Below are 27,623 nucleotides of genomic sequence, written 5' to 3' on the forward strand. Positions count from 1 at the left end.
AAAGTGTGCGGCGTGTGTGTGTGTATGTGTGTGTGTGTTGATTGTGAGCATATGTAACAACCAAAACATCCCCAACTGGTATGAAACTTGCTTTGTCAAACTCACAGAAATTTCCTGCCTCTGTCTCCTGGGTCTTGGGATTAAAGGTGTGTGTGGTATCTACCATATCCAGTCAGTCGTTCTTTTTCTTTTCTTTTTTTTTTTTTTTTTTTTTCTCTCTCTCTCTCTCTCTCTCTCTCTCTCTCTCTCTCTCTCTCTCTCTCTCTCTCTCTCTCTCCTTTCTCTGTTTCTTTTTTTGTTGTTGTTGTTGTTGTTGTTGTTGTTGTTGGAGACAGGGTCTCTCACTGGATCTGGAGCTCACTGATTTCCTATAAACTGTCCGAGCAGCAGGTCTCTCAGGTCTCTAGGGTCCACCTGTCTCTGTCACACCAGCCTGTAATGCGGGTGACAGCACTCAGCTTGCACAACAAGTACTTTACCCACTGAGCCATCCTTCCAGCCTGATCGTTCTACTTTTAGTAGGGACACAGATACGTGAGTCAAAACTCACTATCATCCCAGCTTGTACGATTTCAACAGCCCCGATGATGATGATGACGGACATTGGTCACTTGGCCTCTCTTGGATCCTGGAAGGGAAACAATAGTCTAAACATATGGTGCCCTGGGAGCTGGCAGCTATGTCCAGAGGCATGCAGAGAAGGACATCTGACTGGAAAGCTTTTTTGTAAGATATACTAATACTTTAAATATTGGCAGCTAAGCCGGGTATGGTAGAGTAGCAATAACAATAACAAGTTCTTTCATCAAGTGCCCTCCTCTTCCCCAGGACTGGGTTATCAAACACAGGCCTCACATAGAACAGCCTGATACTTACCCAACTGATAGATTGATTACCTGAGCCAAGAGACAGACATTTGTTTGTTTGTTTGTTTGTTTATTGGAGACAGGGTTTTATGTAGTCTAACCTGGACTTGCACTCTCTAAGTAGCCAAGAATGACCTTGAACTTCTGATCCTCCTGTCTCCACCTCCTGAATTCTGGGATTATAAGCTCAATTTCATGCAATGTGGTGATGCACACGCAGGGCCTCGTGATTTCTAGCAACAGCTCTACTGTCTTTATTCCTGTATCTTTATTCCCGATTTATGTTTGAGACAGGGTCTCCCTCTATATGTAGCTCAGGTTATACTAGAATTCACTATGTAGCCTAAATTAGCTTTTAAAAACTTGCTGCAGGGTTGGGGATTTAGCTCAGTGGTAGAGCGCTTGCCTAGCAAGTGCAAGGCCCTGGGTTCGGTCCCCAGCTCCAAAAAAAAAAAAAAAAAAAAAAAAAAAAATCTTGCTGCAATCCTCCTGCCTCGGGCCAACTAGAACTTAAAAAGTCCATCTGTAGGACAAACTTAGCCAAACTAGAAGCCAGCAACAACCTCACCCACCACAACCTTTCATCAGAGACTGTAAGAGGCTGGCCATCAGAGGAAGCTAAAAAGGACGGCCACCCCACCCCATCACCCCACCCCCCTCACCCCACCCACGCCTACTATTTTACAACCTTGAAACTTGGATTCAAGGGCACTCTGGTCTCTCTTGTTGGTTTTACTTTGTTTAATGTAACAAGCACAGGCTTGATGGGACACTGCAAAACCAGAGGCGCTGATCACAAGGCTGATAGAGTTGATTCCAGGGACAAGGAGCATACTCAGTATGGCAGAAGCAAACCCTCCCCCACGCTGACAATGACGTCATAGCCCCTGATTTTTACCACACACACACACACACACACACACACACACACACACACACACACACACCATAGCACGTGTTCTGGAAAACATCTGAGCTCAAGAAAAGCTCCGCCCCTGGCTTGCTCCGCCCCCCGGCTTGCTCCGCCCCCTGGCTTGTTCTTTCATACTCTCCTGAAGTCTCTCTCCCCTCACCTACAGTTTTGGAATGTGACTTGAGTATTTCAGAATGAAGGTGGTCGATAGAAGCCAGTCACCCCTGGGTGAATTCGGGTCACCATATTACCTAGATTTGGAGTTTGCTCAACCCACTGAAAGGCCCTTTTTCTTAAGACTCAAACAGCCTGGTTGCTGTAGGAGACAAGGCAGAAGCTAGTTTGGTGGTCCTTGAATGAAGACACAGGGCTTGGCTCCCCACAGTACTGGTGCTTCTTCCTGTTGAACTCAGTCAAGGAGAAGAATGTAGGTTTTGAAAACTGACAAATGCTCCCTAAACATAAACAATCAGTATCGTCAGGGGAGAGGCAAGGTCTCTGTCACAGTTTCACTGTAGCCCCAGCTGTCCTGGAAGGTGCTAGTAGACTTCGGAGCTGGAGAAACGACGGGGCGGTTAAGAGCATGTGCTGTTCTTGCAGAGGTCTGGAGTTTGGCTTCCAGCATCCAGGTCAGGGTGTTCCAGCCACCTCTAACTCCACCTCCGGGGGGTCTGAAGCCATCTTCCTTGAAACTCCTCTGCCAAGACGGGGAAGTGGAGGAACAAGCGAATGTGCAGGCTGAAGTGCAGGAGAAGAAAGATGAGGAGGTGGAGGGACCTTGGCTTGTGCACCCTCGAAGGCTGAGGAGCAGAGGTAAGGGATGCTGAGTCAGGATGCTGCGGGGGCAAGGGCTGGTTCGAGTTGTTGGACCCTGTGCTACTGTTGGTAATAGTCTCAGTAGATCTGGGACATCGCCATCGCGCTTTCTAAGATCACCCGAGAGACTGACCGCCTTCCTCACAACTGAAACAGTCCCGCTGGCCCGCTGGCCTGTGCCTGCAGCATTCTCAACTAGTTCTGTTCTCACTTGTGCCGAGTGTAGCTCGTGCACAATAAACCATCTTCCTCAGTGTCTCAAAAATAAACATAAAATAAAAAGGAAGCAGGTCAGTGGGGGCGTGACTTGAAGGTTGCTGGAAGGTGGTCTGTGATTGATGGTGGCAACCGACCATTCACAGGAACCTTTGAAACCATAAGCTAAAACAGGCATTCTCTGGTTTGCTGTTCTCTGGGGTTTTCTGTTACATGAGCAGAAGTGACCACCGTACAGCACTATTGATCCCACGGAAGAGCTACAATGTTCCTTTCTCACTCTTGGACGCAGTTCTCCAGAAGGTCCTAGAACGCTAGATGTGAAGCAGAGGGATTACAATTTTGGTGTTCGAGCCAGAGTGGTGGTGGCACACACCTTTCGGGAGACAGAGATAGGTGATCTCAGAGTTCCAGGTCAGCATGGTCTACAGAGTGAGTTCCAGGCCCGCCAGGCCAGCGCTGTACAGGGAAACCCTGTCTTGAAACAAAGAAACAAAACCAAGACAACAACTTTGGTGCGAGTCAAGAGTGGATCTTATACAAACGTAATCAAAACTATACTGCTGAGTCCCTCCCTGGAGATTCCCATTCACTAGGCAGGCGAGGCTTAGAAATCGTTGGTTCTGAGAAAAAGTCTCAGGATGTATCCCTGGCTGGCCTGGAACTCGCTATATATACCAGGTTGGTTTCAAATTTTTATTGGCACTTGCCTAGGAAGCGCAAGGCCCTGGGTTCGGTCCCCAGCTCTGAAAAAAAGAACCAAAAAAAAAATTTTTTTTTATTGATCCCCACCGCCTGCACCTATTGACTGTTGGAATTAAAGGCCTGTAACTGCCAGGCTTGGCTTGCTTTTTATAAGGTTTATTTTTCATTTTTTATACCCATGTGCGTTTGTGTGAGTATCTGCCACGTGCATGAAGGAGAAGGCCTCGGATCCTCTGGAGTTAAAAGAGGTTGTGAACTGACTAATGGGCGCTGGGAACTAAACTGGAGTTCTGTGGAAGAATGTTACATGCTCTTAAGCAACTGTCTGTCTGTCTGTCTGTCTGTCTGTCTATCTATCTATCTATCTCTCCACTCTCAATCGCTCCATCCCTTGCCTTTCTTGAGACAAGCCAAGGCTGACCTCTGACTATGTAGGTGAAGAGCATCTTGGACTTCTGACCCTCCCTCCCTCCTGTCTCTACCTTCTGAGTGCTAGCATTATATACATGAGACATTATACCCGGAATATGTGGGGCTGGGGTGAGAACACTGGGTTTTATGCATACTAGGAAAGCCCTCTGCCAAATGAGCTATAATCCCAGGCCTTTGAACTTGCTCCAGGACAACGTGCTACTGCTGCTGCTGCTGCCGCCGCCGCCGCCGCCGCCGCTGCTGCTGACCTGAGGACCACACTCTGGTGACCCTTGACATGAAACAGCCAGTCCCGATTATGAGCAACAAAGGAATTCTGGCCTGACCGAGACCCAGGTCATGGCCCAAGATGGCATTAAGGGATAAAGTAACTGACATGACCATATTGTCCGGAGATGTTTGCTCTAGTCTGCATGCTATGTCAGATAAAATTGGGCTACCAAGCAAAAATCATTACACTCTACAAAATTTCTGTGTCCACCCCCATATTTATATACTGATGTCTTAAAGCCCAGAATGCGACCCTAGTTACAGATGGGATCTTTTTTGAGGGAATAGGGGATAAGACAGGTCCAATGTAGAAGAGGATGACCTTGATCTGATCCTCCTGCCTCCACCTCCCAAGTGCTGGGGGATTACAAGTGTGGCTTTGGTGGTAGGTCTTTACTGAAGGTAACAGCTACGATGAAGTCATTATGGTGGGTCTTAATCTAATATGGCCGATGTCTTGGCAAAAAGGGGGATTTGAACAAAAACAGATCCAGGTAGAACGAAGTGCAAATATTCAAACCTTGAATTGAGGGGGTTAGGGGAAGGGCAGGAGTAGAGGCTCTCCTCAAAGCACAAAAGGAAGTAATACATTCTAGTTTGGACCTTTGTTCCCAGCCCTCAGCCCCCAGCCCTTGCAGACGGATTATCTGCTTTCTTGAAGGCATCAGCTGATTTAGGTAGCAGGTAGCCCCCTTACCTAGCCCTCCTCTCACTCTCAGTCCATCCGATCCACCCTTATGGGTGGGCTCCTAACCCCCTGGCTCAGCCACAGACTCACCTGCCCCTGTGAACTGCCTCATTCCTGGAACTGACATATCACCCACTCTACACAGAAACACCAGCTCAGTGACACCAGTGTGGGCAGACATCTGTGGCATAGGGCCCCTCAGAATCTTCATATTCACCCTCAAAGTCCAGGCACCAGGTCCCTCTCTTCTCCGGAACCCAAGCTTTCAAGCCCCACCCCACTTTCAATGAACCATTGTCTCAGACTGGGAAAGGCACGGGCAGAGTCTGACATCATGAAGCCCGAGGTGGGGGTGTCGCTGCCCCCCAGCCCCAGTCTTCCCGACTCCTGATCCACTCCCTGGTCTAAGGGATTTCCCTGATCTCACTCCTGGAAGAAAGGACTCTCCCACCCCCAACCCCTGCTTTGGCCTCTGCAGTGCAGTGAAACTTCTCTGTGGACCTTGCCACCTCTAACACCCTGTGTGCCTTGCAAAGCCCATGCCTGATTCCGGATGACTGAGGACTCCACACACAGAGGGTCCTCACCCAGCTCAGAAAGCCACTGTGGCCCTGTGTGCACAAATGCCTAGCTTTAAAGACCCCAAGCCAATACACGGGCAGGCTTCTGTGGGAAGCCTGCTCTCTCAGAGCTCCAAGCTGGATGAGTAGGCAGGGACAAGACAGAATGAATCCCCAAGGGCAGGGTGGCCAGCTTCAGTCAGGTCGAGCTCTATAGAAAGGACAGTTTCTAGGGCATAGTTTTTGGGTTTTTTTTTTTTTTTTTTTTTTTTTCTTTTCAGAGCTGGGGACCAACCAGGGCCTTGCGCTTGCTAGGCAAGCGCTCTACCACTGAGCTAAATCCCCCAACCCCGAAAGGACAGTTTCTAAATGGAAGGGCAGGGACCACACATGGCGGCACACATCTATAATATCAGCACTGTGGAGGCTTAATCATGTTGTATCCAAGGCTAGCCTGAGCTGCAGAATAGCCCGAGGTCAGCCTGCACCGAATAAGAGACTCACAGAACGAATTAAATAGGAGGGTGGGTGGGTCAGCAAGATGGGTCAGTGGGTAACAGTACTAATGCCAAGCCTGATGACCCGGGTTAAATCCCTGGGACCTACAAGGTGAAAGGAGAGAACCGAGGTACATGTGCAAAAGCACACATAGAGGAGAGAGGAGGGAGGGAGATAGAGAGAGAGAGAGAGAGAGAGAAAGAGAGAGAGAGAGAGAGAGAGAGAGAAGAAAGGAAGACAGCAAGAGAGAAAGAAAGAAGAAGCTAGAGAGATGGCTTTATAAGTAAAAGCACTGGCTGCTCTCTCTCTCACAGGACCTGGGTTCAAGTCCCAGCACTTACACAGTGGCTCACAACCATCTGTAACTCCAGATCCAGCGGATCTGATGCCCTCATCTGACCTCCATGAACATCAGGTCTGAAAGTCGTGCACAGAGAAACATGCAGGCAAAAAACACCCATATATATAGCATAAATAAATCAAAAATAAGGAAATCAATAAATGTAACTTTTTAAAGAGGGGGACCCGCTGGCTCCAGAGTTAAGTGCCATGCTTCTGGAAGGGCAGGCTGGGGTCCACAGGATGGCACGGGGACAGCTTTCCAGGAATGAGGGTTAAGAATGACATCTCTGAGTCCCAGGGTGCCACGGGGCATTAGAAGAATAGAAAGAAGGACTTATTTTCTGTTTAACAGGTGGAGACAGACTCGGAACAACACAGAGCCCTCCTTCTCACCAAGGGAAGGTCGTGATCTCAAGGAGACAGCGGCTAAGGTCATTTCGGAGGACAAGAAGTGTCAAGGAGAAAACAGACCAGGAGGGGAAGCACGGGGGAGGTGGTGGGGTGACTCTCAGAAAGGTGGAAGTGACTCTGGAACCAAACTAAGAGAGGATGTGTTTCCCCTTCCTGGCAACCAGTCTCTACCTGTCTCTTGGGACCAAGGTTACAATGTTGCCACCAATTCCTCAGGGACAACAGGTTCCACCTTTCAACCTGGAACTTTCGAAAGATAAGGCCACTCCTCCCTCCCCAACCCCCAAATTGGGGTGTATATTAATGGAGGAAGGGGAGGAGCAAGGCAGACCCCCATCTTCTCCAGGAAGGAGTTAGTAGGAGCTGCCCAGCCTCAGCCCTAGCCCTGTGGTGACAAGGGCCCCTTTGTGCCCCCCTCCCCCGGGGGCAGGGAGGAGCTGGGCCCTGGAGGCAGGCGGCCCCTGGCACCCAGGGGGCAGAGGAGGGGCTGGCAAGTGGGGGCCTAGACCCTGGGAGGCCAAGGGACTACAAGCCCGACCAGCGGAGCAGAGGGTGCAGAAGCCAGACCATCCAAGTGAGTACTGAGGCAGACAGGGCTAGGGTGAAACACCCCCAGGGGGTCAGGAGCACTGGTCACCAGGGCATGTGTAAGGCCAGGTATGCCAGGAAGCAGAGGAGTGCCACTGTGAACCGCAGGGCCACTCATTTTGAACGGGGCAGGGTGCTGCTTCAAAATGGGCTTCCAAACCAACCAAAGACCTTAGTGGTGGGGGCAGAGACAGCAATGGAGCCTTAAGAAGAAGAGACAGAAAGAAAGGACAAGGGGAACTCACTCCTGGACATACCTCATGAACGGTGGAAGCTTCTGGAAGGCCAGCTCCCCTGCAGTTCGAAAAATTGGGAGAGATGAGACAGTGATCCGAATTGGGGGAGAAGGGGAGGGTCAGAGCCATCGGCACTGGAATCCACCATGTGGATATGGTGAGGCCAGCAGGCTGTGCACACGGTGAGAGTGACAGTGTGCACGTCCACCTCCCCTGTGTAGCCTTCTGTATCAGTGCTCCTCGTCGCCTCACTGTACTTCACGGAAGAGACTTGGTAGGTGTGTTTTTCCCTATCCCCACCCCTCCCTTGGATTTGGTTTTGTTTGTTGAAGCAGGGCCACTCATAGCCCAGGCTAACCTCCAACTTGTTAATCTAGCCGAAGCTGGTTTTGAACTCCTGATCCTCCTGCCCTTCCTTCCCAAGTTCGGGGAGTGGCAGGTGTCTAGCCGCTGCTCCTGGCTTCTCCAGTGGAAAGTTAACACTATAGAGATGGGGTCTGTTTGTCTTGCAGATATTAGCCCTGTGAGTCTTTAGAGAGCTTCAAATCATTGTCCTAACTGGGGTTGCTTAGATCTACATCCCAAGACCAGAATTTGCCCAGAGGAGAATGCACCCTGTGTATGACTGTATCACCCATCTGCTTGTGCTGAATTGATTGGTCCTCACCTCTGGGTATCTCCCGTTCCTTCCAGTCCCAGGTGCCAGGGCCACAGCTGCCCTGTGCCCATAGATGTGTCTGGGTGGAGTTCTCCGTAGCCCACCTCAGTGTGTTCAGGTTCTCGTGACTTGCACACTTGCGAGCAGGACAGCCGGAGCCATGGCCTCCCAAGTGTGTGTGCCCAAGGCTGAGGGCAGTCAGGTGGTCTCTTCACAGCTTCTCTGTAGACACAGGTGTCTCGGGTAGGGAATGTGTCCTCATGGGTCTCCAAATCTCCATTCTGTAAGTCTGTTCTGACAGACTAGCATTTCCTACTAGCGTTTGCACGCTTCTGAGCATGCATCTGCATCTGTGGGAAGAGGGCAGCCGAGGCTGGGAAAAGCAGCTACTTCAAAATCCTGGCTCTAGTCCCGAGATCGACCCACAGGGCAGCAGGGGCCAAGGGGCCATCACCTCTGCTCCTCTTGGCCCCTTACAGAGCCCAGTCAGGAGCAACCAATCTCACTCACACTCCACCTACCCCCAGGAGGTCCCTAGGATGGGGCACCCACACCCCCAAACGAACAGGGATCTTTTGTATTGGCTACAGGCCTCTGGTGAGGGTGGGGACACCCTAGGCCTGCTGCGGGTGGGAGAGGGCGGCAGGAATTCACACGGCATGCTGGGAATGCTGATGTTGTGAAACCCAGTCATTGATGGGGCTGGGTCCCTGCCTGCCACCCCCAAGCCTCATCTGCTCCTTCACTGCATTCACCACTCACTGTCCTGTCCCCCTCATCTCAGACCTACCGTTCCCTTCCTTCCCCATGGCTCTCCCACACCTCAGCTTGGAGTGGGGTGGGGTGTTGTTGTGGTGGTACATTATCTCTGAAGCTGTGTGGGAGCATCTCGGGTATCCATGGGTACCAGAGACCACAGGGGTGTTCTTACAACATGGACACCGCCCATAGTACACATGGGAGAGCAGGGTGGTGCGTGCTGAGTCTTTCACCCTGTAAGCCCTGTCTGGCTTGTGTTCTAGGTTGACTGGCCACTTGGAGCGGAATCAGGAGACATTCCCAACTCAGGGAGACTGAGGTGAGGGGTAAGACACCAATGTTTTCTTTATCTGAATAACTGCTTCTTACCCCAGGAGGAGTGTTGCTTCTGCCTTTGCCTCGTGCTCTCTGAGAGGCGGAGAAGTAGGAATGCTTACTTAGATCACTACTAACCTGCCACTGCCGTGCAGGGACAGCTCAGCCTGGCTACTAAGTCTGCAGACCAGCTACATGACCTTGAACAAGCTATGCACCCTCTGGTAGTGATTTCACCTACCTCAAAGACATCAGAGTTGTAACGCCATTGTCCACTTGAGCTATGAGAATGACAGACACAAGTCGAGCAGATCCCTGAATGATCTGGCTGCCCACTGCGGGACGGTGGCGTCCTTTACTCTAGAGCTACCTGCAGTTAAAGGCAGGGGAGTACTGGGGCCCCGTGTTTGAGCTGGGCGACTTTGGGAAGCTTGCTTAACGTCCCTGGGTGACTGGTTTCAAGCCTGGGGGCTGTGCCTGGCTCGCAGCAGCCAGCTCCAACTGACAGAATGTGGCAGGGTGAGACACTGAATGAAGCCTGGCATTTATAAATGACAGCAGCTAACCTTGGCCCAGCGCCCCACCCCCACCCTCGTGGTCTTCTGAAAACTTGCTCTTGTCTCTCTCCAGCCCTAGCTCGCCCACTTGCTGGACAAGATGATATTCCTCACCACCCTGCCTCTGTTTTGGATAATGATTTCAGGTAATTCCTGGTGTCCCGGCCCCCACATTCCAGCCCCACGGCCCACCGTGGGAACCTTTGGAGATAACGGGGTGGGCTCCGTCCCTCAGCTTCTGTGCTTCCGCCCCTCTACAGCTTCTCTGCTTCCGCCCCTCTATAGCTTCTCGAGGGGGCCACTGGGGTGCCTGGATGCCCTCGTCCATCTCAGCCTTCGAGGGCACGTGTGTCTCCATCCCCTGCCGTTTCGACTTCCCGGATGAGCTCAGACCGGCTGTGGTACATGGCGTCTGGTATTTCAACAGTCCCTACCCCAAGAACTACCCGCCAGTGGTCTTCAAGTCCCGCACACAAGTGGTCCACGAGAGCTTCCAGGGCCGCAGCCGCCTTTTGGGAGACCTGGGCCTACGAAACTGCACCCTGCTTCTCAGCACGCTGAGCCCCGAGCTGGGAGGGAAATACTATTTCCGAGGTGACCTGGGCGGCTACAACCAGTACACCTTCTCGGAGCACAGCGTCCTGGACATCATCAGTGAGTTGGGTCCCCCAGGGTTGGGTGGGAAGAGAGGGAGGGGCAGGTGGGTGTCCTCAGCACCTGGACCACCAGCTCTGGATGACAGACCAAGAAAAGGTCAGTTTAGCTGGGTGCAAACCCGGTGCCCACGTGGGCCACGTGGATGACAGACACAAAGCAGGCCCTAAGCGGTCTGGCTGCCCTTACTCTTTCTAAAGACAGAGGGCTGGGATCAGAGATGAGGCTTCTAGATGTCTGCTTTAGTGGATTGACTTTGTGTGCTTGGATCGAGTTCTTTGGCCCTTGGTTTCCCACGCACAGCCATCGGGTGAATGGTTCTAAGGGTGGGAGCTATTTGCAGCACCAGCTGGTAGAGGCCGGGCTCCTGCTGGGCAGGCGCATGGTTTGCAGTAGAAACCAACACTACTGGGGCTAACGGCTGACCTCTTACACTTGCCTCGAATGGTTGTATTCCTAATTAAAACAGAGGATGGGGGTGGGGGTATCACGAAATGGCTCAGGGGACAATGGTCCTTGTCCCCAAGTCTGACAACCAGATCTGATAACTGGAACTCATGGGTAGAAATGGTACAAGAAGAGAAAGAACCAACTTCTATAGGTTGTCTGTCCTCTGATTCCACGGGACGTGCACATGCCCACTTGTATCCATATACATACATCCATTTGTGCGCTTACACACACACATACACACGCACACAAATAAATGTAAAAAAACAAAACAAAGACAGGCAGGCAGACAGACAGAGGGAAAGAAGAGAAATAAGAAGACAGGGCTTGGTGGTATAGGCCTTAATCTGGCTACTTGGAAGGCTGAAGCAGAGACTACAAGCCCATCTGGGATACTCAGTTAGTTGAGGCCAGCTTTAAGAACTTAATAAGACCCTCAAAATAAAGAGTAACCAGAGGGATGAGGATGTATCAGGTCCAAGGGTTGATCCTCAAACCAGGAGATTGGGTTGGGGGGAGAGAAGTCGGGGGAAAAGGGCAGGGAGCTGTGACCAGGTTTGGCAGTTAAATAGAGGTCCCTGCCCACCCTCAGGGACTCTCGCTGCCTGATTTCTGAGAGGAGTCCCTAATTAGAGACCTTAGATTAAGTTTCCCAGCAGTATTTGGTCTTTGTGAGTAGGCACACTACAGCCCTGCTGTGGAGGGACCACAGCACTCAGCACACCGGAGTATCCGTGGATCACACCCCTAAAACCAGGCACGTGCACCCACAAAACACACAGCTCCCCACCCTTATAACACACCCGTCTTGGCTTGCGGTCTATTGCTGTGGTAAACACAGTAACCGAAAGCAACACGGTAGGACAGGGGATATTTCAGTTAATGCTCAGGTCGGGGCCCATCACTGAGGGCCGGGGAGACAGGACCTGAAGTAGAGACCACCGAGGAATGCTACTTCCTGGCTTACTCCTCAGTCTCACGCCCAGCGACTTTTCTTACACCTTCCAGGACCACATGGCCCAAAACGGTACTGCCCCACAATAGCTAAATCCTTCTACATCAATGATCAGTCAGGAAAATGCTCCGAAGACTTACCGTGCGGGCCAATCTGATAGAGCCATTTTCTCATTTGAGGCTCAATCTGCCCACATGACTCAAGTTGACACAGAGCCAAACAGGACAATATCATATACCTATACATATACATCACACCCTGACAACTGTCCCTCCTCCCCAATCCATCGGCCCACCCTGGTAGGGGACATATACAGGGACCACAGAGGAGCTTAGTGAAGTAGAATTTCCACATGCCACAGAAGCATCCTGATAGGCTGTGTGAAGTGCTTGGGGTGTGTGTGTGTGTGTGTGTGTGTGTGTGTGTGTGTGTGTTAGGGGTTGGGGGTGACCAACACCTGGAAAGGATGTAACTGATGCGAGACACTGGGCCGGATAGGTGGGCATGACCACAACCTGAGTCTACTTCCAGAACCCTCCTTTTACTCCTCCTCAGACACCCCCAACATCGTGGTGCCCCCAGAAGTGGTGGCAGGAACGGAAGTAGAGGTCAGCTGCATGGTGCCGGACAACTGCCCAGAGCTGCGCCCAGAGCTGAGCTGGCTGGGCCACGAGGGGCTGGGGGAGCCCACTGTGCTGGGTCGGCTGCGCGAGGATGAAGGCACCTGGGTGCAGGTGTCGCTGCTACACTTCGTGCCCACTAGAGAGGCCAACGGCCACCGTCTGGGCTGTCAGGCTGCCTTCCCCAACACCACCTTGCAGTTCGAGGGTTACGCCAGTCTGGACGTCAAGTGTGAGCCTGGGTGCGGGTTGGGGCAGGGGCGGGGACTGGAAGAGACCGGGCACGGAGTGGCAGGATAGGGAGACTGTGGGCGGGGCTTGGATGGGTAGGAATTGGGGGCGGGGCCTTGTTGGTGGACCGCGTACTGGGGCGGGACCGGTCTGGAGGGGGGCACCTGGAGGGAGGGGGCTTGGGGCGGGGCCTACGCTGGTTGAGTTAAGTTAGGTCTGGTGGGGGCTGGGAGACCTGGAGGGGTAGGACCCAGAAAAGGGGCCTGGAAGGTGGGACCTGGGGGCGGGGCCTGGGCTTGTGGAGCAGTTCTAGATTTGACGCACCCATCCATCAGCCCGCTGACCCCTCGCCTTATTCCGGGCCTCAGACCCCCCAGTGATTGTGGAGATGAATTCCTCTGTGGAGGCCATTGAGGGCTCCCACGTCAGCCTGCTCTGTGGGGCTGACAGCAACCCGCCACCGCTGCTGACTTGGATGCGGGATGGGATGGTGTTGAAGGAGGCAGTTGCTGAGAGCCTGTACCTGGATCTGGAGGAGGTGACCCCAGCAGAGGACGGCGTCTATGCTTGCCTGGCAGAGAATGCCTATGGCCAGGACAACCGCACGGTGGAGCTGAGCGTCATGTGTGAGTCCCCAGCCGGGCATCCATACACCCCTGCAGGGAACCGACAAGGAAAGGCTTCACTCAGAGGAACTACTAGTCTTAAACAATAGGAACTTCCTCGCATTTTGCCGCAGTCGTTTAATTGAAGGGCTGAGGATTCCGCAGGCATCAATCAGCCTCATTCCGTGGACCTGGTCGTAATAAGAGACAGATGCTGTTGGAGCAGGTCCCTTAACTGAGAATCAAGCACAGGCCATTCATGCATGTATTCATTCATTCATTCATTCATTCATTCACAAATATGTATTGAGGCACAGTGCCCAGTGCTGGGGATAATAAAGACAGTTACAGCCAGTGTTCACTCAGCTCTCCCTGACTGGCATCCCCTACACCTCCTGTTCAGCTCCCGGAAGCCTCTCCTCACCATCCTACTTTAGAACCATGACCACCCAATTCCTCCTCCCTAAGCTTTCGTTTTTTTCCATAGCACAAATCTCTGGCTGAAAATGCATTCTATTTCCTACACAGCATCTTTTCATAAGCCTTATGCAGCTAGAATAGTTCTTGCCACTCAACAGGGTCTTGTCCTATGTCGGATGACCGACCTTATTCTGTGAGGCTGGAATTATTAATCCCATTTTCAAGATGGGAAAAATGAGTCCCGGCATTAAGACACAGGGTTTGCATAGCTAGGATGGGGTAGGTAGTACCAGCATCCAGAGGCAAGCTCCCAGACCACACACATAATTCCAACATTCAGGAGGTGAAGGCGGGAGGATTGATTGCCATGAGTTCAAGGCCAGTCTGGACTAAATAATGAAATAAAAGGCCAGTTAGGGCTGCATGGCACGAGCGTGTCCCAAAAGTAAATGAACAAATAAACAACATTAGAAAAGAAAACAGACAGAATGACAATTCATAGAAATAAGACAACCAGGACTGGATGGGACTGTCGCAGGTCACATTTGGTGGTGGGGGTTGGGCAGCAGTTTCCATGGGTTCTGATTTTTTTTTTTAAAGGCTGTGACTGCCTCTTTTTCTTTTAAATAATTTATTTTTCATTTTATGCACATTGGTGTTTTACCTGCATGTATATCTGTATGAGGGTGTTGGATCTTGGATTTACAGTCATGAGCTGCCATCCAGGTGCTGAGAATTGAACCCTGGTCCTCTGGAAGAGCAGCCAATACTCTTAACCGCTGAGCCATCTCTCCAGCCACAGGCTCTAATATTTTGTCTTCCCACAGATGCACCTTGGAAGCCCACAGTGAATGGGACGGTGGTGGCGGTAGAGGGAGAGACAGTCTCCATCCTGTGTTCCACACAGAGCAACCCGGACCCTATTCTCACCATCTTCAAGGAGAAGCAGATCCTGGCCACGGTCATCTATGAGAGTCAGCTGCAGCTGGAACTCCCTGCAGTGACGCCCGAGGACGATGGGGAGTACTGGTGTGTAGCTGAGAACCAGTATGGCCAGAGAGCCACCGCCTTCAACCTGTCTGTGGAGTGTGAGTGCCCCCCCCCTCTGCTTCCATCAGTGGCTCCGTGGGGACACCTGGGTGACTGGGAGGCGCCCATGCATCCCAACCAGGGTCAGCTTTGCCTGTCCCTGATAAGGATGGGGAACAGGAGGGGAGCTGAATCCATACAAAGAATCTCCCATTGAGAACGCCATGTTCCCGTGATGTGGGAGTGGGAGGAGCTTTTGACCAATGGGGTTCAGGATCCTGTGGTCACTGTTCTTCTATAGAACTAAGAAGGTAACTGTGTTTGTCCCTTGGAGAGCATTGCTAGGGACCAGGTGTTGTCGGATGTGCTATATGCAGGGACCTATTTCATCTTCACTCCATCAATACCCTCTTTACAGAGAAGGAAACCGAGGCCCAGAGAAATTAGGACACTTGCCCAAGGTCACACGGCTAGAGAGTAGCAGGTTTTTGAGAATCAAACCTAGGCAATCTGGCTCTGCTCTGCGCGGCCTAGAGTCGGTCACCCAGAGCTCATCCATTGAGCTGTTGCTCCTGGGAGGTGGGAGATGGGACCGAGGAGATGCCAAGCTTATTAGCAGACATAGCACAGCCAGAGGAATGCCAAGGATACACTATTAGCTAACGTCCTAGAAGTATAAGCAAGCATACATTGCCAACTAGCACCTGACCGGAGCTCTCTGTGGATGATGCCCTCTACTTCACCCAAACCTACTCCCCAGTTCAGGTGGTAGCAGCCAAGTTCCAGTTCTTACTTCTTCACGCTTTCTAAGAATTTCCAAACAAAGAGTGCTATCTCTGTGTTTCCAGTTCCCTAGGCTTCTTTCTCAGCCTTGCCTGCCTTATAGCACTGACCTCTAAACTGAGCCTCTTACATTGCTGCCAATGGAACCCCGGGCTTTATGTGTGTCAGAGAGGGGCTCTACCAATGAGCCCCGCCCCAGGCAGGTGCTCTACCACTGAGCCACGCCCCCAGCCCCTCCCTAGAGGTTTCTAGGCAGGGGCTCTACCACTGAGCCACGCCCCCAGCCCCTCCCTAGAGGTTTCTAGGCAGGGGCTCTACCACTGAGCCACGCCCCCAGCCCCTCACTGGGGGATTCTAGGCAGGGGCTCTACCACTGAGCCACGCCCCCAGCCCCCTCACTGGAGGATTCTAGGCAGGGGCTCTACCACTGAGCCACGCCCCCAGCTCCTCACTGTGGGATTCTAGGCAGGGGCTCTACCACTGAGCCACGCCCCCAGCCCCTCCCTCACTGGAGGATTCTAGGCAGGGGCTCTACCACTAAGCCACGCCCCAGCCCCTCCCTCACTGGAGGATTCTAGGCAGGGGCTCTACCACTGAGCCACGCCCCCAGCCCCTCCCTCACTGGAGGATTCTAGGCAGGGGCTCTACCACTGAGTCATGCCCCCAGCCCCTCCCTGGGGGATTCTAAGCAGGGGCTCTACCACTGAACCGCATGACCAGTCCCAGCTCCTTTTCTGCAAAAGGAGATGACAAAAACACCTCACAAGTAAGATAACTGTGTATTCTTAGATATCTTTTTGTCTTGTCCCTTGGCCTTTCCTTGGGACTTAAGTGGGTGTTTGTCGCTGGAGCCAAAGATTTGTCTGCTTCCTCCTCTATGCAGAAGTAAATACATGTCTGGGATGCTAAGCATTTCCTACCTGTCTTTGGAGTCCCATAGCCTCTTAAGATTTATTTATTTTTATGTATTAGCCCTCTATCTGCATATACACCTGCATGCCAGAAGAGGGCATTGGATCACGTTAGAGCTGGTCATGAACGACCACGTGGTTGTTGGGAATTAAACTCAGGACCTCTGAAAGAGCAGCCAGTGCCCTTAATCAATGAGCCATCTCTCCAGCCCAGAGTCCCATAGCCCCTTGTGAGCTAACAGCACCTCCCCCTTCTCCAGGGACAAGGAAGGGAGCTCGGTTGGTAGAATGCTTACTGAGCATATATGAAGCCTGGGTTCCATCCGCAGGGTTGCATAAACCCCACGTGGTAGCACACAACCCAGATCTGTCAGTCAGGAGGTGAAGACAGAAGAATCAGAAGTTACCCATGGTTACCTAAGGAGCCTGGGGCCAGCATGGGTGTCGTGTGTGTGTGTGTGTGTGTGTGTGTGTGTGTGTGTGTGTGTGTGTGTGTGTGTTGATGATACATTGTTCATACTCTCATGAAAACAACTTAGGGGAGACATGTTTATCTCATTCATTTTCCAGGGGACGTCCCTCATTTTGGGGATATCATGTTGATAGGAACTTGAAGGAGCTGGTCACATCACATCCACAGCCAGGAATGGAGAGCACTGAGTTAATGCCAAGCTCAGCTTTCTCTGCTTCTCATTCGGTGGGGGGTGGAGTGGGAGGCATGAATGAGTGTTGTTCACAATCAGGGTGGGTCTTCCCTCCTTAACTCAATTAAGAAAAATCCCCCTCTGGCATGCCCACAGACCAGCCTCACTGAGACTCCCTTCCCACAGTATTGAAAATTAACACCATGACAGTGGGGTATCCAGGACTCCGCCTCTAAAATCCCAAAACCCCCAAACCAAAAGTCCCCTTCACCTTTACTTCTCCATCTTGAAGACTCACTGGCCACACTCAGCCAGTAGATGGCAGAGTTGGGATGCCAAAGTCAGGTACCCCCAAATTTACTTCTGAAACTTCTGGGAAGCTGGAAAGATACTGAATCCGCACATAGGCAGGGCACCAGCACTCGAACATCTGGAGTGGACACTTGTCACCAGCATGCTGGTTGTGATGTCCGGGATGGGAGTGGTTCAGAAATGTTCTAGGATCGTCCGTTTTGTTCAGACTCAGTTGTACTCAGTGCCTTGAGCTGAACTGATTGCTCACCGGTACAGCGAGCAGAGTGCGCATGCGTGGTCCCTCTCCGCTTTAGCTTTGCAGAGATGTGCACTGAGGCTCCAGCCGGAGTTACCCAGCCCTGGTGCACATTTATCTGCTCCTGGGACTTGCTGCCCACCATTGTTACTGGCCCATTGCTTTGGGCTTAAAAGTGGGTGGAGTCAACGAGCTGACTTTGGCCTGCGTGAGCAGATTTGGGCCAGAATTCACTCAGTACCAGCTTGGTCTAGAACCGGCAGAGAGGTGTCGGATAGCTTAAAGAACATAGTTTTAAAAGCGTAATTTAGGGGCTGGGGAGGTGGCTCAGTGGGTTATGTGCTTCTGCATAAGCACAAGGACCTGAATTCAAATCCTATGCACAGGGTTAAAAGAAATATGTACCAGTAATCTGGGTACTGGGAACAGAGACAGGAGGATTCCAGGGACTGCTGGCTAGCCGGTTGGTGAGCTCCAGTATTAGGGAGAGACACTGTCTCAAAATGTTAAGTGATAGAGAAATGCACCTAGTGTCATTCTGTGACACTCACACAGGCATTCACCCATGAATCACAACTGCACATAACTGCACATATATCACAATTCTCTTACACACACACACACACACACACACACACACACACACAAATGCATCATTTAGCTGGGCATGGTGGCTCAAGCCTATAAGCCCTAGCTCTTTGGAGACAGAGAACCACAGAGAGTTCCAAGCTATTCAGAGTTATATAACAAGATTCTGTCTCAAAACCAGATGAACAAAAGGCACCACTCACTGTTCTAATGTAACATCTATGCTGGGGAAACGAGGACAGAAACCCATTCAAGACTAGATATAGGGTTGGGGATTTAGCTCAGTGGTAGAGCGCTTGCCCTAGCAAGCGCAAGGCCCTGGGTTCGGGTCCCCAGCTCCGGAAAAAAAAAAAGAAAAAAAAAAAAAAAAAAAGACTAGATGTACTCTCATGTAAAGCTATGAGAGCAGGAGAGGGGTGTTGATGGTAATGAGGAAAGGGACGGAGATTCAAGGGGTCCCCAGGTGAGAAAGCAAGGTGAGGGGCAGGGGAGAAGGAAGGAACTTGCCAAAGGAGGCTGTAGCTTGAATGGGTCAAACAACCAAAGTCCATTGGTCCCCTCAGGAAAACATTACTCCAACCATCATGATCAGAGGCCATGACCAAAGTTAGAGACAGCACAGATGGAAAAACACAGCTGTTCTGTCTCATATCCAGGCTGGAGTCACCCCAAAAGCAGAGGCAGGGGAGTCTCTCACAAGGCACATCCCAAGTCCTGGAGCTCACATGGATTGGGATTCCAAAGAAGAAAGAATCCTTGGGGCCAGGCACAGTGGCGCACTCCTTTAATCCCAACACTCGGGTGGCAGAGGCAGGTGGATCTCTGTGACTTCAAGGCCAGCCTGGTCTACAGAGCGAGTTCTAGGAGAGCCAGGGCTACAGAGAAAGTCCGTCTCAAAACCCAAAAGGGTGGCAGGGCAGGGAGTGGAGAAAGAAAGAAAAAATAGAAAGAATCCTTGGATGGTATGTTGGTACCTGTTGGATGTCACGGTGGCCTGAGTAAGCTATCTATTAGGAGAGCTTGTGTGCAGAGGGGACTGTGATGTCCTCATCAGGTACAGAGTGGGAATGAGTGTCCTTCTGAGGTCCTTCCATTTTCTATCTCTTTAATCTCCTTATGACTGTTTCCAAGCACAGGGGCCCTGATGATGTGGAAGAGTGGAAGGATGTCGGCTTACGCTGATAGATTTGTTTCTTTGAGCCAGGATCTCACTATGCAGTCTTGGCTAGCCTGGAACTCTCTAAGTAGACCAGGCTGGCCTTAAACTCACAGAGATCCACCTGCCTCTGCCTCACCAGTACTGGGATTAGAGGCTTGCATACACTATCACAGCCAGGGCTGGCCAGTGTATTACACTGTTTAGGACATCTAACCACCTCAGCCAGGGCCTGTGAAGGCCCATGTTGCTGCAGGATTGTACTCAGTCTGAATGAACAACACGAAGTGGGCAGGGTTACAAAGTGGTTGGGAGTTCCAGGTTTCTGAGCCAGGACCCATACAGAGCTCTCTCATCCACCTGACTTTGTCCCTACCAAGGAGTCCTGGAGGCCCAGCTTCGCTCTTACTTTAGCCTTGGTTTTAAACTTGCAGTTGCTCCCATAATCCTTCTGGAATCGCACTGTGCAGCGGCCAGAGACACCGTGCAGTGCCTGTGTGTGGTAAAATCCAACCCGGAACCCTCCGTGGCCTTTGAGCTGCCTTCCCGCAACGTGACTGTGAACGAGACAGAGAGGGAGTTTGTGTACTCAGAGCGCAGCGGCCTCCTGCTCACCAGCATCCTCACGCTCCGGGGTCAGGCCCAAGCCCCACCCCGCGTCATTTGTACCTCCAGGAACCTCTACGGCACCCAGAGCCTCGAGCTGCCTTTCCAGGGAGCACGTGAGTGATGCGATCTGGGGGCGGGAGCCAAGGGAAGGTGAGGGGCCCTCTCGGATCCGCCACACCCCTACTCCTGCTACTGATCCAGCCACTGAGCATGGGCCAGCTCTCTAGACTGATAAAAAAGCGAAAGATGTTATCTAGACTTGTCGTCCCAGCTACGTGGGAGGCTGAGTTCTAAGAGTGTTCAGGAAACTTAGTAATACTGGAATTGGCTCAGTGGTAGAGCCCCTGCCTAGAATCCTCCAGTGAGGGGCTGGGGGCGTGGCTCAGTGGTAGAGCCCCTGCCTAGAATCCCCCAGTGAGGGACTGGGGGCGTGGCTCAGTGGTAGAGCCCCTGCCTAGAATCCCCCAGTGAGGATCTGGGACTCAGGGGTCAAGCATTTACTTAGTACTTAGGAGGCCATGGGTTCAAAGCCCAGTACTAAAAAAAGAAAGAGAGAGAAAATCAGTTTGTAACTGACGAGTAAAGGCTTTCTAAAAATTTGGACTCTGCCTCCCTGGGCTGTCCTGAGATCCCAGACATCCTCATGCCTACCAATAGCCCTGAGGGCTCCTGGTCCCGTTCTCTATCCCTAGACCGACTGATGTGGGCCAAAATCGGCCCTGTGGGTGCTGTGGTCGCCTTTGCCATCCTGATTGCCATTGTCTGCTACATCACCCAGACAAGAAGAAAGTGAGTGCCTACCAGGCTGATCTGGGGACATGGAGTCTGGTAGGAGAATGTCGAAGGCTGGGGTGAGCTAGCAGGGGTAGTCTTCTATGTGCAGGGAGGGCAGTTACTGTATGAGAATGTCTCCTTGGGGACACCTAGGTCCATGTTCTATGCTCCTCCTGGCCTGCTTGAAGCTCCCCCACCCGACCTGTCATAAACACGGAAGCGCTGGAAGCAGGGAGAAGAGGAAGCCATTCCGGTGTGTGGAGAGGGTGTCCAGGAGTCCCCAGAAAAACTGACGTTCTGTTCCACGCCTCCTGCAGAAAGAACGTCACAGAGAGCCCCAGCTTCTCAGCGGGAGACAACCCTCATGTCCTGTACAGCCCGGAATTCCGAATCTCTGGAGCACCTGATAAGTATGAGGTGAGGGCCACACCCCTGTGGCTCCCAGTCAGCTAGCGAAGGACAGGCTGGCAAGGTCGCTAAGGGTGGGGGTGGGGCGAAAGGGAGGCCAGACTCCTGGGTGGGTGTTTGGACTGGGTCTGGAGTTTGGGGAGGAGGCCCCTCACTGAAGCTGTGCAGGAGGGCTGAGGGGGTGGGGCCTGGGTAGCCCCGCCCTCCCTGCCTGTGCCTGTGACTGCATTTCCTTCTTCAATAGTCCAGAGAGGTCTCTACCCGGGATTGTCACTGAGAGCCCCAGGAGGTAGGTTCCGGGGGCCTCAGTGTGCCAGCCTCCAGGCCCGAGCTGGGCCTTGGGGGTTGGTGTGCATGTATGTGTGTGTCCCAGTCAAGCGTCTGAGGCACTCCGGTTAATCCCATCCCTGCTCAGCAGCCCTGGCCTTGTCTGTTCCTTCGCTGATCCCTTTTTTTTCTGTCTGTGGCCACTGCGCTATTGTGTGTCCAAACGCTGGTGGGGTGGGAGTCAGGAGTCGAGAACTGGAGAAGTGGGGAATCCCACCACCAGGATCCCCTCAACTGAGAGAAACCCTGCCTTATCCAAGGAAGAAAGGTTTACTGAAGGAGGCTCTCGCAAACTTCCAAAAGGGTGGTCCAGCCAAGGTTTAATCTAGAGAGGTGTTCTGGGGATTCAGTCATGCACCCCTAAAGCTATTTTCTCAAAGACCGCTTCTCAGAATCAGGGATTCTTAGGCAAGCGCCGAGGTTAGCGACAAGGGATAGTGGTTTTACTGGTATCGGCACTCGGAAAGGCCCCGACCCCTGACCCCTAAGTGGGACCGGGTGACTGTGGAGCTCCCTGAGCTGGTGGCCCCTGAGAAAAAGGTGCCAGCAGCCCAGTCTGCATGGGGTGGTCAGAGAGACCCATGCTGATGGGCTATCTTCCTCTCTCCACAGAGTGAGAAGCGCCTGGGGTCCGAGAGGAGGCTGCTGGGCCTTAGGGGGGAACCCCCAGAACTGGACCTCAGTTATTCCCACTCAGACCTGGGGAAACGACCCACCAAGGACAGCTACACCCTGACAGAGGAGCTGGCTGAGTACGCAGAAATCCGTGTCAAGTGAGGAAGCTGGGGGCTGGCCCTGTGGCTCACCCCCCATCAGGACCCTCGCTTGGCCCCCACTGGCTGTGGGCTCCCTTTCTCTTGAGAGTGGTAGGGGTGGGGGCGGGAAGGGGCGGGGCAGGAAACAGTGAGGTATTGGGGGCCCGGCCTCCCCTCCTTCCCGGCTGCTCCTCTCTGCCAACATCCTGCACCTACGTTACAGCTCCCTCTCCCCTCCTTTTAACCTCAGCTGTTGAGAGGGGTGCTCTGTCTGTCCATGTTATTTATTGTTATCCTGGTCTCTTGTCCCCTTACCCGGCCCCAGGACCTGTACAAAAGGGACATGAAATAAATGTCCTAATGACAAGTGCCAGTCTAGACCCATCCTTTGGAGGAAAGGGGCATATTAGTAATACTTTTCTCGTTGCTGTAACAAAATACTGGACAAAAACACTTTTGTAGTTACTTTCTGTTTGCATAACCATAAGCAACTTAGGGAAGAAAGTTTTTTTTTTAATTTGTCTGTCTTTATAGATTTATTTATTTCATCTTATGTGTATGTGTGTTTTGAGTACATGCATAGAAATACGCCCTGTCTGGAGCCTGCAGAGCCAGAAGAGGCCATCAGATCTCCCAGAACTGGAGTTACAGACGGTTGTGAGCTGTGATGTGTGGGTGCTGGGAATAGAACTAGTGTTCTTTGGAAGAGGAGCGAGTGCTCTTAACCACTGGGACATTTCTCTAGCCTCAAGAAAGGGTTTGTTTTGGCTTATGATTTCCAGTATAGACTTCACCCTGATAGGAAAGACTTGGCAACAGACATGAAGGCAAGAGCAGGAATCTGGCTGGCCACATTTTCATCCACGTACAAGAAGGGGAGAGGGAGAGGGAGAGGGAGAGGGAGAGGGGGAGAGGGAGGAGAGAGAGAGAGAGAGAGAGAGAGAGAGAGAGAGAGAGAGAGAGAGAGAGAGAGAGAGAAACACTTGCCAGAGAGAACAGGAAGTGGGGTTCACATCTCCACAATGAGCATCATCAACTGGGGACCCTGTGTCCAAGTCCATGAGCCTATGGGAAAATCCTTTCACTCAAACCACCCTAGCAACTTAAGGAAAAGGGGGTGTATTTTAGCTCATGGTTTGAGGATGTAGTCCATCACTGCAGAGAAGGCATGGCCATAGGACCCTGAGATGGCTGTTCACATGGCAGCCACAGTTGGGAAAGAAGAAGGGAGGACTGCCACTTACCACCCAGCTCGCTTTCCTTTTATCTGGTCCAGAACCACAGCTCACACCATGATACTCACATTCAGAGTAGGTCTGCATAGCTCTACCTAGAAGTGTGTCTCTTAGGTGAGTCTAAACCCAAGCATGTTGACAATGAAGAGTAACCATCACAGGGAGTCCGCCTGCCATCTTGTTTCTAAAATAATCTCAGAGTTTTGCCTTTACCTCAGCTGGGCCCTGTGTTGGGGGCAAGATCCTGAGCTCACACTTGGCAAGCCAAGGGCTTGTCCTGTCTGCCGCCTAGTTGTCATCTAAGGATTGTAGCTGGTCTTTGCGATTTTGTGGATTCTTTATCCCACCCTTTATCCCCCACCCCCATTTCACCCCTTAACACTAGACAGGAGAAAAACAAGGAGAGAGGGGAGAGAGGAATTATGAAAATCCCTGAATCTAATTTCTTTCCCTTTGTTTCTTTTTTGACCACGGCTACTAACAAACTAAAACCAACCTAAATGATCAACAACCATTCCCCCTCCTCACCTCTAAGGGCCCTAGCATTTATATGCCCTCTGAAAAGTTCCCAGAATTCCAAACATCGCCTTTGCTAGAGCACCAGGCAAATCACAGTCAGCTGCGGCAGACAATCCGAAGCAGCCCCACATCCCCAACTTTGGAATTAAAATGAAAGCACATTCCTGAAATATCTCTTTTCTCTTTTTAAAGAAACCAAAATTCCAAACTTCTCGAAATTGTCACTACAAGGATTCTCATTTCGGTTTCATCTATGGTCACGTTGGTCACCTGGCAGCACTTTCTCAGACTCTCACCAGTTAGGAAGAAATCTGCCCATTCTGAAGAATTCAGACCCCCCACCCCCCGTGTGCTTCAGACCCCACCATTCCCTGCTGTGGGCACCTGGATGGCTTTATTTTCTCACTCCCCTTACCCGTGGCTCTTGCGGATAAAGTGGGAACCATAGACCCAGCACCTCACAGATGTCCGTGGGCTGCACTGCTGTCCCCGTACCACCACACTGCACCTCAGACCTTCAGCTTTCCAAACAAATATTAATCCCTAACTGTATACTGAACCCCTGTAGGAAGATGAGGCTGTTGGGGAAAAGGATGAATTCCCCTCCCCGAAAAAGGGCTATAAAAGGGTTCTGTAACTCAAATGGGGAGTTGTGTACAAACATCTATTCACCCTAGACAGGGCACCCAGAACAGACCAAAGAACTGACTGTGGTTAGGCACAGAAGCATGGGTGACCCAGAGACAATTGCATCCTTGATAAGCCCAGCATGAGTGGTAACTCACAAAAGCTGCATGCCTGGATCTTGCAGGCAGCAAACATGGCTGCCCAGAGTCTTCTCTCCCCAACGACTGTCACTGCTTTATTCCCCCCCTTAAAGAATTATTATATATAAGTACTTCAGACACACCAAAAGAGGACATCAGATCCCATTACAGATGGTTGTGAGCCACCATGTGGTTGCTGGGAATTGAACTCAGGACCTTTGGAAGAGCAGTCAGTGCTCTTAACCACTGAGCCATCCTGTGAATCCAGCAGCGTTGGGATTTGGGAACTTATTACACAGGATTTGGGAACTTATTACACAGGCGAATCCCCACCCACCCACACGTCCCCCACCCCCAAAGGACTCAAAAACTGCAGCGGTCTGTAAAAGGTGATGTCCTCAATGTTTGAGAAGCAGCTGTCCGAGCCTGGGGCTTTAAAGTGGCTTCTCTAAATCTCCTTTCTTGCTGGTACCTGCAACGTTCACTTTTGAGCCACAAGCTTTGTCTCTAAGGCCACTCCGTTACCGTGGTGCCTCCCACCATTTCGGTTGGAACCACCAGCAATGAACAGGGTCCCAGGTCTTCCCCCACTGACGGACAGCTTACCGTCTTGCGGGTCAAGGACATGAAAGGCTTATACACAAGGCCAAACTGCAACCTGTCAGACCTGTGCCTACAGAGATGCGTGGGGCTTTCGGAGCAGGGGACAGAAGTGAGGCTTAAGGTTTTTAGGGGTCAGAGGCCCTGCAGGAGAGTTCCAACTGTGTCAAGGCCCTCCCCATACAAGTGATGGCGTGGCTTGTATGGAGATGAACTGGGTGCGGTGGCACACGCCTGTGGTCCCAGATCTCATAAACTGAGGCGAGAGGATCATCACGAGTTCGAGGCCAGCTGGACTATATGGCAAGACCCAACCTCAACCCCACCACCAGGAGCTAGAACGAGAGCAGCAAGGCCAGATGAAGCTGGGGTGAATTTGTCTTTTGAGACAGCTGGGGTGGAAGTCTGGTCCAATTGCCACACGCACACCACTCGTTGGTGGGCACGCCCTGACACACCTTACCAACAGACCCTGGCTCCAGCTGGTCTGGCCTGACAGAACTGCATCCTGAGGACTTTGCCCTTGGGAGAAGAGCAATGTCAATAAATGTCAGTAACCTCCACACGAGCAAAGGACAGTGTAGATCAGTGGTTTTCAACCTCCCTGATGCTGCCGCCCTCTAATACACTTTAATACATGTTGTGGTGACCCCCAACCATAAAATTATTTCATTGCTACTTCATATCTATAAATTTGCTATTATTGTGAGTCACAAATATCCGGTATTCAGGATTTCTGATCTCTGACCCTTTCACTGCCACCCCCGTGAAAGGTTGTTTGCCCTCTGCCAAAGGGGTTGTAACCCATGGGCCATGAGCCATGCTGGTGCAACAGATGGTTTAGAAAGGGTGGGTGTCCTTATAGAGGCCTTATTTAGGGTCTATCAAGGAGAGAGCATCATACTGAACCAGTAATTTCTTGAGCAGTAAAAGCACAGGAAGAGATCAAGTTTAAAAAAAGAAAAATTCAGGAGCTGGAGGGATGGCTCAGTGGTTAAGAGCACTGGCTGCTCTTGCAGAGGACCTGGCTTTGGTTCCCAGCACTCTTGGTGGCTCCACGAACAACAGCCATCTGTTACTCCAATTCCAGGGGATCCAGCACAGTGCACACACACGTACACGTAGACTGAACACTCGTACGCATGGAATAAAATAAAACGAAGAGAAAGGAGAGTTAGAACCAACAAAACCCAGCCAAAAGAGAAAAAAGTCAAGGAAATTGGGGGGGGGGGTTGTACTCCTATGTTGCAAGCATTTAAAAGGCCGAGGCAGGAGGACCTGAGTTCAAGGTCAACCTGACCTACATAGTAATATGATGTTACAATGTAACACAATGCAATACAAGAGTTGAAGTTTGCAAGGTGTGTTTTTATGTGTCTGTGTGTTTTCCCCGGCTTCTCTGTATGTGCATCCACAGAGGCCAGGGGAGGAGGCTAATCCTCCTGGAACTGGAGCTGCAGGAGCTTGTGAACCACCTAAGCTGGGTAGTGGGAAGAACCTCAGATCCCCTGCAGACGCAATATGAGCCCTCGACTGCTGTGCCATCCCTCTGGCCCCTTAAGTGAGGTTGGCTTAAAAGAACAGAAGACGTGGAAATAATTCAGGTCATTTCTGGATGGGACCACAGGGATCGGAGGCTGTGAACAAAACCTTCAGAGTTCATGGTTGGAGAAAGGGGACAGTGTGGGTCAGGACCCGTGGAAAAGGACCCAATGGGACCAGAGAATGCCTGAGAGAAGAGAGGAGTCCAAAATGGCCCCTGCTACTTCCTTGGATGCCAAAACATGAGAGGGATGGGGAATCCTAAGAGTAGTTTCCTCTGGCCATGTCTGGGCCTGGGGACAGGAGGGGCTGATGCTCTCCCCTTAGGAAATACCAAGTGAGCAGAAGTAGGCATGAAGACACAATGACTTAGTACCATAGAGAACCGGGGATGAGGAGGGGCTGGCTGGAAGAGGGCTAGCAGGGTCTCCTGTGTCTGAGACTGGGAGCAGGGGCTGCATAAGTTATAAGGAGGACCGCCATCACCAAGCCACTGCTACGACTCAGGCCTCTCTGCTCCGTGGGGCCCACCAACCTCCTGAACGTTCCTGGGTGCAGGGTTCAAGACGGACATTGAGATGGACTGCTGTGAGTAAGAAGTTTATTAGAAGGGTTATTTTAATGCTGTGAGCAGACAGACAGACAGACAGACAGACAGACA

The 27,623-nt window shown here is 51.7% G+C and overlaps 1 protein-coding gene across 6 annotated transcripts; it reads left to right on the forward strand.

Moving 5' to 3' along the window:
* The first annotated feature begins 7,203 nt into the window (after window positions 1–7,203).
* On the forward strand, window positions 7,204–22,818 carry Mag (myelin associated glycoprotein). 6 transcript variants are annotated; one of them, XM_032893913.1, is made up of 12 exons: window positions 7,204–7,291; window positions 9,222–9,284; window positions 9,904–9,976; window positions 10,116–10,484; window positions 12,445–12,741; window positions 13,109–13,366; window positions 14,593–14,853; window positions 19,861–20,148; window positions 20,728–20,824; window positions 21,127–21,226; window positions 21,462–21,506; window positions 22,157–22,672. In XM_032893913.1, exons 3-11 carry the CDS (start codon window positions 9,931–9,933, stop codon window positions 21,492–21,494), a joined length of 1,749 nt encoding a protein of 582 aa, XP_032749804.1. In that variant the 5' UTR covers window positions 7,204–7,291; window positions 9,222–9,284; window positions 9,904–9,930; the 3' UTR covers window positions 21,495–21,506; window positions 22,157–22,672. The 6 variants fall into 6 exon arrangements, with proteins under 6 accessions (XP_032749804.1, XP_032749800.1, XP_032749801.1 ...); XM_032893914.1 differs by lacking the exon at window positions 7,204–7,291 and adding an exon at window positions 7,298–7,815 and having other exon boundaries at window positions 22,157–22,818; XM_032893909.1 differs by lacking the exon at window positions 21,462–21,506 and having other exon boundaries at window positions 22,157–22,816.
* The last annotated feature ends 4,805 nt before the right edge of the window (window positions 22,819–27,623 follow it).

Source organism: Rattus rattus, chromosome 2 (genome assembly GCF_011064425.1).
Source record: "Rattus rattus isolate New Zealand chromosome 2, Rrattus_CSIRO_v1, whole genome shotgun sequence".
Lineage (NCBI taxonomy): Eukaryota > Metazoa > Chordata > Mammalia > Rodentia > Muridae > Rattus > Rattus rattus.